General features: G+C 39.3%; 1 protein-coding gene across 4 annotated transcripts in view; it reads right to left on the bottom strand.

The window, feature by feature from the left end:
* Positions 1 to 13,227, bottom strand: part of herc2 (HECT and RLD domain containing E3 ubiquitin protein ligase 2) — a 66,197-nt gene that overhangs the window by 44,947 nt on the left and 8,023 nt on the right. For all 4 annotated transcript variants that reach the window (XM_028026986.1, XM_028026983.1, XM_028026985.1 and 1 more), the window contains 8 exons: positions 12,003 to 12,225; positions 10,198 to 10,298; positions 7,193 to 7,334; positions 6,553 to 6,657; positions 6,288 to 6,459; positions 2,294 to 2,467; positions 1,499 to 1,687; positions 870 to 1,021 (listed from right to left, as the gene is read on the bottom strand). In XM_028026986.1, the coding sequence (XP_027882787.1) occupies positions 870 to 1,021; positions 1,499 to 1,687; positions 2,294 to 2,467; positions 6,288 to 6,459; positions 6,553 to 6,657; positions 7,193 to 7,334; positions 10,198 to 10,298; positions 12,003 to 12,225 (1,258 nt within the window). The remainder of the gene's footprint in view (positions 1 to 869; positions 1,022 to 1,498; positions 1,688 to 2,293; positions 2,468 to 6,287; positions 6,460 to 6,552; positions 6,658 to 7,192; positions 7,335 to 10,197; positions 10,299 to 12,002; positions 12,226 to 13,227) is intronic.

The following is a 13,227-nucleotide window of genomic DNA, read 5'->3' as shown; positions in this document are numbered from 1 at the left end:
GTGCCAGCTGTCTTTCTGCCCTTTTATCCCCCCTTTGTTCAAAGCTATAAACCATTAGCGGCAATTAGAGCTTAAACAATTAATCGCAATAAATCAATTAATGAAATAATCATCAATTTAGTAATCGATAAATCGTTACCTGGAGTATACAGACTAAAATGTGAGATTTTCTGAAACAACAAGCTCAGAGTAATAACCAAAAAAATGCAAAAATGCAAAAATACAAAATACATTTGTCATTTAAGGTAAAAAATCCTTCCCTGTAAATATATTTTACCCAAAACTTCCCAAACTGGGGAGTTTTAGCTTCACCTCGTTCAAATTCTGTTTAAGAAATATTTCCAACGACCTTTTGCTGTCCAATAAGTTGGTTAATCCAGAAGGATGGTCAACAAGATCAGCCCTACACGGTATTGATTTTAAGTTGGATGAGGTTTTCGCAGGCTGATGTTGGAAGGATTATGTTTTAGCTGCAGATTCATCCTTTGCTACAAATGATCCAGCTTTCACTAAAGGAATTCTATATTATTGCATTTTGGGCATAAAAATCTTTATTTTTAAATTAAAAGAAAAATTCTTTATTGATTATTTGAATCTTTTAATATATTTCTAATATTGTATAAAAAAAACCAAGTGGTTAAAAAAAAACATCTGCAGAGTGTGGCAACTTTTTTATAGAATAAACTGAATAATTGTCAGAATAATCCATTACTAAGACAATCTTTAGTTGCAGCCTCCGTGGCAACATGTTCCGCTTTAAATAGACAAAACCAGTTCCATTTCTGTTTCTACCCAAGACTACTATTGTCTTCATTTGATCACATATCACAAGTTAGAGGCCCCTCCATTCAACATTCGTTGTTGCTTACGTCGTGTCTCCGTGTCCCAGGCGGCCACCATCGCCACAGCCCCATGAAAACACTTCCCCGTTGGATGACAAGGCCATGTAGTGCTGGCCGTCAGGATGAGCGGCCAGCTTCACTATCTTCCTGGAGCTCAGGCAGTGGACCAGCATGGGAGCCTGGAAACAGGGGTGGGAAGATTTAGGGTACAAAAAATAAAAAAAATCCTACGAGTCAATGTGTTGTTGATTATACATATAGGCCAGACCTCATTAATAACTACGTCACATTGGTAACCAACAGATTTATACTCCCGCAAGTATAAATTTGCGGGAGTATGTATAAATTTGACCACGTCCGATTAAAATAATAATAATAATAAAATCTAAAATGCTGGAGCGGACTAAATGGTGTGGAGTACTTCTCTCGATGTGCATGTGGGCCGACATAATCCAATACTTGTTTTTTTTAGCCAATATCGGACTGTTCCTGATATCAATATCAGATCATGACAACCCTAACCCTACCATAGTCCTATGAACTGAACTGAACCCAGGAATGGTGTGGGACTGGTTTAGCTGACGGGACGTTGATGGTTTCTGACCGTGTTAATTAGAAACCACCCTACAAACAGGAAACCTCCAAGCAGAACTGACCAGGGTTGTGCTCTTGTAGTTCTGGGTGTAAACAGCGCCGCTGTTGGAGAGGATGAGGAATCCCTTTTCTGAACAGACGATCTGCATGACCCCGAGGCTCGACAGGGCCTTGCACTGAATGGGGCCGCTGACGTTGGCATACAGCTTCCAGCCCAAAAGGCCCCAAGCAATCACCTCCTGCAAGGTTCCCTGGAATTTAAAAAAAATTTAAATAAACGTTTTTTTTTTTAAATAGTGAGACAGAACTAAGGATCTGGTGCTTCGGAGAATCTACACAGAATGCATACAAACATACTGCACTGCAAAAACATAAAATCTTACCTAGTAATTTTGCTCTAATCTCTAGTACAAATATCTTAGGACACTTGAAATAAGAAAACTAACTTACAAGTAACTTTTCAGCATGATGTAGGAGCTTGCTGAAAAGTCACATTTAAGTGTAATAAGATATTTGCACTAGAAATTAGACCAAAATTACTAAAGATTATGTGTTTGTGCAGTGTAGAGATGGTCATGTTTAATACTTAAATGTTAATGTGCATGAATTCAAATCATTTCATGCACGATATGTTGACACAAATTGAAAGTCTGAAAATACTGCTCATGATTTGCCACCTGTATTTGCACTGTTCTCAACTGGAGAAAGAAACACTAGAATCTCACTAAATGCATGAAGCACTAATGAATTTAATGCATTTCCCCAAATCAGAAAAACTTCATAAATCTAAATTAATACATCATCATTTACATGAAAGATGATGACTTATGCATTGATAAGAAAAAAGGAGCCATCACCTTATGTGAGGAGGGGGAGTTACAGTGCGGGGGGCTGTAAGGAGAAGCCAAGCGGTCCAGGTGAGCCATGAGCACTACAGCCGTTTGCTGAAGGTCAATGGCGAGGTCATTGTCCTGAGGTAAGGTCAGGTACCGCAGGAAACTCTCGTTGGGGCTGAGAGGTGCCGTCAGGATCTAGAAATTACATTTAGTGGACAGACCCAGTTACAGCTCCACATCACAATATGTTTAAAGGTATGGAAACCGTTTAAAGCTGAAAAGGCTGACAGCATTTCCAAACCCAGCATGATCCAAGAACAGAAGCTCAAACGTAGCCTTCCTGTTATCTGCTCAAAGTCTAAATCTGTTTTCTTACATTTCTCTGGTTCCCTTAACTTCATTTTTTAAAAACAATTTTCTAATACTAAAAGCTAACTTTGAGTCTTTTTCATCTTGTAACACTATCCACTAATGCTAAAATGATTTACTGAATTAGTCGTGATTAATTTATTATTGAAATAATAAATAACTAATTTAATAATCAATTAATCTGGAGTATATAGACCTTAAGAAAGGGCATTTGTGAAAGAACACAGTTAAAGCAGCAATTAAACCAAAACTGTACAAAAATACATACATTTTGCATATAAGATTTAAAAAAAACCTTCTTTGTCTGTAAATATGTGCTACACAGAACTTCTAAACTTGAATTTTTAGCTTCACTTTGTCAAAAAAAAAAAAAAACTCCTATCCTACAAAACACCATTTATTATAAAAAAAAAACCCACCCAGGTAAATAGACTGTTAATTTTTTTAGCTGCAGATTCATCTTTTGCTACAAATGATTAAGTGTTCATTAAAGGAACGCTATATTGTTGAACTTTAGGAAATGTTCATTTTCTTATTAAAAAAAAAGCAGTTGAATTTGCTCATTTGCAAATATTAATGTAGTTCTTTTTTTTTTTAAGGTTTTATTGGCTCTAGTGGCCTTTATTTGATAGTTAATTGACAGGAAAGTGGGTAATGAGAGAAGGAGGAAGACATGCGGCAAAGGTCGCCAGGCCGGGAATCGAACCTGCAACAGCCGTGTCGAGGACTAAGGCCTCCTTATGTGGGTTAACCTCTGCGCCACCACAGCACATCCCATTAATGTATTTCTAATGTGTGAAAAAAGGCTTATGTGGTTAAATGAAAAATTAATAAAATGTGCCAATTTTTTAATCCGATCATAAATTCATCATCAGAATAATCAGTGGGAATCGATTATTCTGTCTATTCTGATCATAACCGCGTACGAAATGGTGTGCTTTTTGTTTTTGTGACAGATTAATATGATCTGCTTTGCAGAAAAAAAATTATTTTTTTTTATTTCTGAATAGTCAATTGCCAGTCAAGGCCATTCAAGCTTACAGATGTTGGATTCTGTTCACCAGCCCATTTATCTGTGGATCTCTAATCTCAACAATCGGAACCTAAAGTTAAGAGTTACTTTTTCCTTTATTTGAATTTCCCATGGTATCCAAAAGTTTTGTAAAATTTGTAGGTTTAATTATCTAGATCAGCCTTTCTCAACCTTTTTTGGGCCAGCGTCCCCGGTCCATTATCCAGGTCCCTCAGCGCCCCCCATCAAAGAAATTGTTGGCTACTTTGCACTGAATATTATTTTATTGTTAATATTACTATCACCATTGTTGATGTTTTGATTTTTATGGTTGTTTCTGTATTTATCATCAAAAATAATTTCCCAGAGAAGAAAAACGTAAATAAAAATTATTTTGACAGGCGTCTACAAAAAATGCAATGAATGGAAATCCAAGTTAAAATTTGTAGGCCTTTCAGCAGCTAATCAGAGTGGGAAAAAGATCTTGTTCTGTGCCATTTTCTGATGTTAGTTGCTAAATCTTGCATAGAATGACCAGATAAAAACGGTACAACAATACCAGTTTAAACTTTGAACTAGTTGCAAAAGGACAGAGCTCTGCAACATTAAAACATGGATAGAATTGCAACTATATTAATCATAACTCTTCTTCTCTTCAGTGTTTCTGTCAGTTTCTAGTGGTGCAGCTCTGTGCTGCCTTCAAGAGAACGGGACATCAGAGTATCATCCATAAAATGTCACCCACATGGCATTTACTGTGTAAACCAGAGCTTTCAGTGGAAAAACAAAAGTTCCAGATCCTTTTAATGTCATACAAATATGAGACAGAAACATGGATTATATCTTTATATAGATCTGTCTATTGATTTATAGATGAATTTTTATTGGACAGAAATTACAAAGAACAAACCTGGTTCTTAATCAAATTCTAATGAGTCAATTTAAAAGTGTCATGGAGTCAACAGCCTCATTACATCAACACTCATGAAAAATAATATTGAAGACATAAATATTTAATAAACTTAATCAAAAACATAAATAAGCGATGAGGTCCTTACTGTTATCGTCTGTAAATTATATTTCTTCTTAGTACTAGATGTGGTCTCAACAAACCGATGGTACTTCAACAATATTATTTTAGCTTTTATCTGAAAATAGTGTTTGTTTGTTCTTGCCATACAGTCCTCTGTGTTAATTATTGCTTGAAAGGCCTTGTCATACCAGCTTATTCCTCTTCATTTAATTTAGTTTCTTAGTTTATTCTTGCATTTTGTTCTTCATTCATCTCCATTTAGTGTTCTTTGATTAGTATTGTCCTCTCTTGGTTTATTGCTATGTCTTCTTTAGTTTCTTTCCTGTTGCTAGTTTTATTTTATCATTTATTGACACTCACCACCAGTAATCTTCACTCATCATGCCATCAATCATCATGTGTTTCACATCATGCGTTTTTTTGGGGTGTTTTTCTCTGAAGAGTTTTTGCGGCGCTAGTGGCTCGTATTTTTTCGACAGTAGGCAGACAGGAAGGAGGGCGAGGAGAGGGGGGGAAGACATGTGGTAAAGGTTGTCAGGACCAGGAGTCGAACCCGCGACGTCCGCGTCGAGGACTAAGGCCTCCAAACGTGGGGCGCGCTAACCCAGCCACCACAGCACGCCCCTCACATCATGCGTTGATTTGCCACTCACTGATTTTTCACTGTTTAGTGTCGGATTCTCTGTTTTTATGCCATGATTCACATCTAATTTGTTGCTCCGTTTTATGTGCCCGTTCTCCTGTTTCTGAGTTTTGGACAACGTGAGCATAATTTTATTTTTTATTTTTTTACACCCTATGGTGTGGAGCTGTCGGGAAGCGTATCGATGGAACAAAGCAGACTGACATAAGCGTTCTAAAACAACGGAAAAAATCCCGGTATTCTGATGGTTGAAATTCAAAAGTGCTGTGGTACCGTTTCAAACCACTTACAGTGCCGATGTTAACTGTATAAAATGAACACTGTCTATAGTGGAATCACCCATGGAGGGATGTCTTTATTTAACTTAGTCCATTTTTCTGAGGGATACACAGTGAGTGTATCATGATTTTAGTCATCACATGTTTATAAGAGCAATATTTCGTTGTCCTTTCATGGAAGCGGGCAGCAACCAGACGGACAATAAAACACGTTTTAATATAAGTTGCTGCTTTGACATGATCACAGCACTACCAAAACATGTGTACAAAAATCCTCAATAAAACCAAATATTTGAAAATCAGACAACAGACAAGTGAATCACAGCAACGTCATCAGCCGGTGTAACGCTGAACTGATGCGGTGAAGCTACCAGTAGCAGGAGCGCGGAGCTGCGCCAAGAAGCTAACAAACACTGAAGAGAAGAAGAGCTGCCATCGATACGGTTGTAGCCAAACATGTTTTAATGTTACACAATACAGTTTTAACAAGTTGCTCAAAGTCTCTTGTTGTGCATTTAAGGTGTAAAGTTTACCTTCGAGCAAATGCCCCCCAAAGGAATCTCACCGCCCCCTCTTGTAAAGATTTCCGCCAGCACCCCCTGCCGTCCTCTGAACGGCCCCCAGGGGGTGGTACCACTATTCTAGATGCTGGTTTGGATTTTTTTGTGTTTTTTTCTTACCTCAGCATCCTCCTCAGGAAGCAGCTCCTCCTTGCTGCTGTGTATGTTGTGAAAGCGCTGCAACAGAGGCAGGAGAGGAGCGCTGGTTCCCTGGGTGGAGCGCTCATTGTCCATCTCTCTGGTGCCGTTTTCCCATAAACGCAACAGGAGCAGGACGGCGGACAGCAGCTGGCTGGAGGGGCACAGAGAGACACCAGGAAACGATTCAGCGTGGCAGATGAGAAGAAGAGCAAATCATGTCATGGGGGAGGGTGTGTGGTGCTACCTGAGCGTCCCCCTCTGCACAGCCAGCTCCAGCAGGATGGCCAGGGCGAGGTGCTCGTCCTGAAGAGGAATGTTACCTTTGACGCTGGCGCTTCCATGAACGTCACTGAGCCCAAAACATACAAGACTTTTATTAACTACATGTGAGTGACATGATAAATAATGAAACAACCAAAAATGAAAAAAAAACAAAACAAAAATAGATAAAAATGTAAATCATTACAGCAAAGAAGCTGCTATGTTTTTAAGATCTGTCATTTTACTTTGAAGATAATCAGAGTCAGTTTAACTTAAAGGGGCAATTATGCATTTCCCAGGGACACAGTCATTTTACAACATAATCAACTAACTGTTACCTTCAGTTGTTACAAAAATGCTATACATATCAAACATGGCTGAATTGTGGACAGAAGCAGACTAGTAATCTCCCTTCCTCCCTCATCCATCAGCTGCTTTAAGGTAAATAATTCTCAAACAATTTTCCATAGCTTAAAACAGATATAAATTCAGCTCTTTGTATGCCTTTCTGATTGCAAACTCAAAAAGCTACTAGAAGAGGAACAGCAGAAAATGTGTAATTCTCTACAGAAATAAGCAGATGCTTAGAAGAGATGCTTAGAGAAAACAAAACCAAACACAACCTTAGAAATTTTGTGGCCCTCTCGACGACTTCCAGCCACACGGAAGATACAGTCCCCTCGTCAAACAGGGTGGCCTCAGGAAGGGCCCGCAGAGCGTCCAGCGACTCCTGGAGAAGCTCACTGCAGAGGTCTGCATCGTCTCCTGCAGAAACGACAAACATTTTGTGATATGATTTACTGTGGAGACATGGATAAATATTTATATACATCTATAGCTTGTTAGTAAGTGTGTAGTGAAGCATATATACATTTACATTTTTATAGTGCGTACAATTGGACATGTAAGGGTCACGCTTTCAATAAATAAAGGATAACCATCATTGGACTCTAGATGAAATCATACATATACATATGCCACTACTTTTTATTATTAACTTTAACAGTATCTTGAATAGTGAATTTGTGTAGGCCATAGTAATTTGACTGGGACTAAAAAAAATAGTGTGCTTTTTGAGAAAATTTAAAAGCTTTTTGTTGTTCTCACTACGTATTCCAGAATTACTGCTGAAATGAGAACCATAGGTTTAACGATGCGTGTGTGTGCGTTAGTTTCTCTCATGTTACAGGAAGAGGCCGCCCCTTTGTTCCCACCCAGTCCCTGCAGACAAGCAGCGCTCAGCCTAACACATGAAACAACAGCATCTCATCTCACAAAGCTAACAATGAGAGGTGGAAATGAAGGCCATGGCCTTTTATTCAAAGGATATCAAGTGAATTCAACATGTTGATTTAACAGAGGTACTGTTTGGGTGTGGGGGTCTTTTAAAATCACTAGAAAAATGAGTTGACAATGTAATTGTTTTTTTTTATTGTAAGGCTGCCACTGGTTAACCACAAGGAAGTGTGAAAAGTGATATTAAGGCAGTGCTTCTCAATTCCAGTCCTCAGGCCACCCTGCTCTGCTTTTAGATGTGCCTCTATTTCACAACAGCTGATGCAAATGATTGCATTACCTCTTCTGCAGGCATCAAGTACTGCAGAAGCCTGCAGTACTTGATGCATAGATTCAATCCAGGTGTGTGGCAGCAGGGAAACACCTAAAACATGCAGGGCAGGGGGGGCCTTAGGACTGGAATTGAGAAACACTGTATTAAGGAGAAGTGATGAAGCCTGCTCATGTCCTTCAGCCTCAGCCAATCGACTTCCAGCCAATGTGAAAGCCTCAAACTAGAGCGTACCACCATAATTTAAAGAAAACGTACAGTTCAGCTCAGAAGTTTACAGGCTCTCGTTGGAATCCATGTTTTCACACCCGATAGTCCGGTAGACTCAGTTTGATTCGGGACCAAAATTGCAACGCTTGCTACATTTTCAGCAGGTGTGCTTCGTTTTCGCGCCGCACTGCGTCTAACGATCCAAACTCTTTGAAAAACCTGTTCCCCTCCTCACCAGTGGTGGCGCTGCATCAAGATCTACTGAAGAAAATGAAACAAAAACCTCTGAAGAAGACATGAGCGCAACTTCCTTCTCCGAGAAATGTGAACAAAAATGGAGTGCAGTCAGATTTTAGCAGTTGTAGGACTTTCCCTTCAGTCTTTGGCAAAAAGAGTAGCCTACAAGCAATTTCTCCCTCTAGCGATACATGCACACATTTGATTATATTTACCCACAATGCATTGCGCTATAGTTTTTAGCACATCAGAGTTTGATTGCACATTCTGACCTCCCCAAACAAACAAGACTTTCTAGGCAAACTAACTAGAGTTTGATTAAAGTGGACCAAAAAGGCTGGTGTGAATGTTCCTAGATTCACCTGGGGCTTTTTTTTTTTACCCCTCCTGGGGGTCTTTTTGTGGGCTCTAGTGTCCCTTTTTACGAAAGTAGGCTGACAGGAATGGGGAAGGAGAGGAGGGAAGACATGCGGCAAATGTCGTCGGGTCCGGGAGTCGAACCCGCGACGGCCGCGTCGAGGACTCAAGGCCTCCAAATATGGGTCGCGCTAACCGCTACGCCACCACGGCACGCCCCCACCTGGGGCTTTTAAAAGCAAGAACTGGGCGCACATATTTAACTTTAATTCAATCTATACAGGGTCAAAAATTACATCTGTAATGGATAGTGAGCTATTTAAAATAAATTGGCTAAATAATTTAAATTTGTAGACTATTTAAAGTAAATTATTCAAAGTGAATTTTCTAAATTAATTAAGTCGCAGATTGTTTATGGACGTTTGTCTGTTTTGATTAGCATTGTTGGTGGTTTATATATTGTTTTGTTTAATGGTATTTGCACTTTGTAATGTTTTGGGGGGTTTTTTGTATGTACCTCGTGGGCTGCCATAGCTAATGAGGACAGGCCCTATAAAAGCTGGTAGAATCACTGTGCCGATGAATGACTTGAACTGTCAAGATGTTAGGCACAAAGAATTCAACACTTGGTGTTCCCCAGTGAAAGCAGTGAGGTATGTTTTGTTTTGTTATTTGTATTGTAAGTTTATGTTTTGTATTCTAATATTTGTATACGTTTTAGTTTTCACGGAGACAGAGATAACTGTGGTGACTGTGATGATCATGGCAAATCTTCATCAAAGGAAATAAAACGCTAAATTCACCCGTCGAGACTGGCTGAGTGATTCAAGTGCTGTGGAGCTGCTACAACATCCATTCCCACTAATATGTGGAATATTGCCAATTAAGAAGTCATAACTATTTTAATCATCAAAGGTGCTACTGCAACTCTTGGCTAAATGTCATTTAAATTGGCTTGTTTCTTCATAGACTACAACAGGATTAATGGGAACAAACCCAGTTTGCCTTTTAACCAATGAGTCGGTCATAAAACAGCTAAAGACCTCTAAATTCATATATATTGTCTTCCACCACTTATTCAGCAAGCAGTAACAACAAACTGAGGTCAGATCATGTTATTATGAAATATGTCTGTTTACTCTCCAGTGATTTGTCACTTATTAGCAGCTGCTCAGTGAAGCTTCTTCGACCTGGTGACAGCAGAAATGTTCCCCGCCACAGAAGAACGGAGCCCCGTCCGCACCGAGGCGTTCTTACCTGACCGCCACGCCCGGCGCAGGAAAGCAAAGGCGAAGGAGAGCGCCGCCCTGGAGCCGACTCGGGCCAGGCCTTCCACACCCTTACTGGCAGGACGAGGACTTGAATAAAGACAAGAGATAGACAGACAGAATGACTGTGGTTTCCCCACAACTGGGGAAAACATCATCTTTTACCATATTCTGATTAAACCGTTAAAGCCTTTGGGTTCTTCGGGGATACATTTATCAGTTTTATAGCACATCATAAAGATGGGGAGCTTATTAAAGGTCACCTTTAAATAACAGCCAAAAACAGGGACAAATACTGCGGCTTTGCTCCATCATGAGGTTCAGAATTAGAGAAAGTGGAGGAAAGCAGAGTCGCTCTTCTATTAGTCTTGGGAGCTTTTTGTGTCACATGAGCAGTCACAAGAAAGTACTTGTTTATTTGTCTTCAATGTGACAGATTTAGTTTAGGAGTTCATGTTTTGGCTTCTGAGTAGTAACCACATCTGTACCCACTATTAAAAACAGACATTAATTAAGGTCCTTTCTACTTCATTTAAAATTGAGGTAAAATCTAAATATTTAGCGAGAATTTGGAAAGAAACAAAGCAGATTTAAACTTTTAAAATTAGAAGCTTCCACAAAAAGTGCACAGCATTAAGCTGCAGCTCAACTCAGGGTCACTGTGTTGCATGGAAACTTACAGAACATGTAATGTGTCTTAGTGTGGAAATCCTGAATGTACCGACTGTAACAGAGAGGTTCCAACCTGACCCGAGGTGTCGGCTTGTGCTTTGTTTTTTTTTCCCTTTGTGTTTTAATGGCCGCTATCAGACTCCCTAACAAACTTCAACTCCTAATATCTGCTGATTTAGTGCGATGTGGGTTTGTGTTTTACACAGGCAGGTTTTAAAACCCGAGGCCAAATTTCTATGAGCACAGCTTGCAAAACCTTTGATCTAATGAATTTGGGTTTTAATAGTAAAAGAGAGACTCTACTGGCTGCTGCAGCTTCTGGTCTGTCAGTGTGTCACTAGTCATTGCATCTAATGACATTCAACATAAAGTGCTAAGTTTAAAAGTTAAGAAAAGGTGGACTAATAATCCAGTTAAACCCTGTACATTGCAAACCTCATCAACAAGTCATATATATATATATATATATATATATATATATAAAGAGAGAGAGCACACATGCTAACATTAGCCTAGCACTTCACCAAACTGCCTAGTTTAAAATATGGACACCAGGAACAAGTAGTGAGTTTTTTAAAGACTGTAGCTTTGTGTGTTGCATTAAATATATAGTCTGAAACCAATATGAAATCTGCATGTTGTCAAAACACTACAGTAGCTTTAGAGAAGCACAGAAACTCCAGTAGGGACAAAATATCTCTCTGTCACAATAAATGAAAAGAGAGTTAAGTAAATTAAGTGCTAGGAGGTCAAAATGTGAATACAGAGCATGTAACACAGAAAATGTACTGTAGTGCATAAGGCATTCATTTTAAATCAAACATCTGTACTCTATGTAGTCAGTGTTAACACCCTACAAGTAATAAATTAATATTCACAAATTCCTTCCATTATTTTTTTTGTTTTCAGCTCTGGTCCAAACCATTTAGAAATTTGATCCCCACACCCACTGACCCAACTCAATGAGAACTGTAAATTATCCCAGTATGTCATGGGGATGGGAGCTTAGCTTCAATAATGGACCATTACATAAAAATAAACAAAAAATAAGCATAAGGTTTCTTTCATTCATCTAATCTATTTATTTGGCACCAAGCATCCACAGGGCTTTATGAGGCGTACCTCTTATTGTCAGTAGCAGTCAGAGGCTGGCTGGGGGGCATCTTCCAGCGGACCTTGTACTTCTCCTCCATCATGCTGTGGCTGAGAGAGATGAGGTAGCGCTCCAGGATGACCAACCGCTGGCGCAGGCGCTGGGCGGACAGGGTGCTTTTGGCCATCTGTGCAGAGAGTTTCTGCTGGTCCTCGACCAGAACCAGCAGACAGTCCTTGAGCTCCGTCTCATCTGAGCACGCAAGAAAGGGAACATTAGAAGGAAAAACAAAACACCGCAACGGTAACACACCAACAGAATAATCAATGTTGCACTGTTTGGGGTGTTTCAACAGAAACTTTTACACGCCCACAGTGCAGCACAGCACAGGTAGATGAGATGCTCCAATATAGCATGGCTGAAATCTACTTAAGCCGTATGTAAGCTAAACTGATCGAGGTCGCAAGAGACCCGCTAAAGTCATCTGTGTTCTGATGTCCGGACATGTAGCCAAACTATACTCTGCTAAGACATAGATAGCTTTACCTGCTAGAGTGAGAGTAAAGACAGGACGAATGCAGTGGCTTGAAAACTACACAGACCACTTGATCTTTTTCACATTACAAGTAAGGCTTCACAATCCCAAGCATTAAGGATGAACTTTTTTCACTTCTGATACCAATATCTGAGGTTTAGCATCAATCGATACCGATCCGATACAGAAAAACTGCGCTGAATTGACTTCAAATGTTTCTTCTTTTTTTTTTTACTAAACACAGACATAAATGTACTGAATTACACATTTATTTGATAACGCTGCACCAGTGCAGCAAACATAAATACACCAATAAGCTTCAAAAGCTTGGTCAAATGTATAAACATGTAAATAGAAACTGCAACAAACCTTCTTTCAAATGTTTTAGACGGTTTAGCAATTAGTAATTCTAAATATAACACAAAATAAATAATAGAGCATGACGTCACTCCCAGCTCTAAGCATAGAACTACGTAGACTGAATGGATCAATCAGGTACATCGTCACCGATAACGATACAATTTTTGTTAATATCGGGACCGATACAGATAACATCAGACTAATGCATCTCTAATAAACATCACTGAGATTATGTTACACTCAGACTACTTACTAATTAGGAGGTTAATGAAGGTAACTGGTCACACTGGGTTTAATTTAAGGGTATCAGAGTGAAGAGGGGTGAATCTTTTTTTTTTTTTTTTTTTACCCTCCAGTGG

Source organism: Xiphophorus couchianus, chromosome 9 (genome assembly GCF_001444195.1).
Source record: "Xiphophorus couchianus chromosome 9, X_couchianus-1.0, whole genome shotgun sequence".
Taxonomy (NCBI): Eukaryota; Metazoa; Chordata; class Actinopteri; order Cyprinodontiformes; family Poeciliidae; genus Xiphophorus; species Xiphophorus couchianus.
This window is presented reverse-complemented; position numbering and strand designations above follow the sequence as displayed.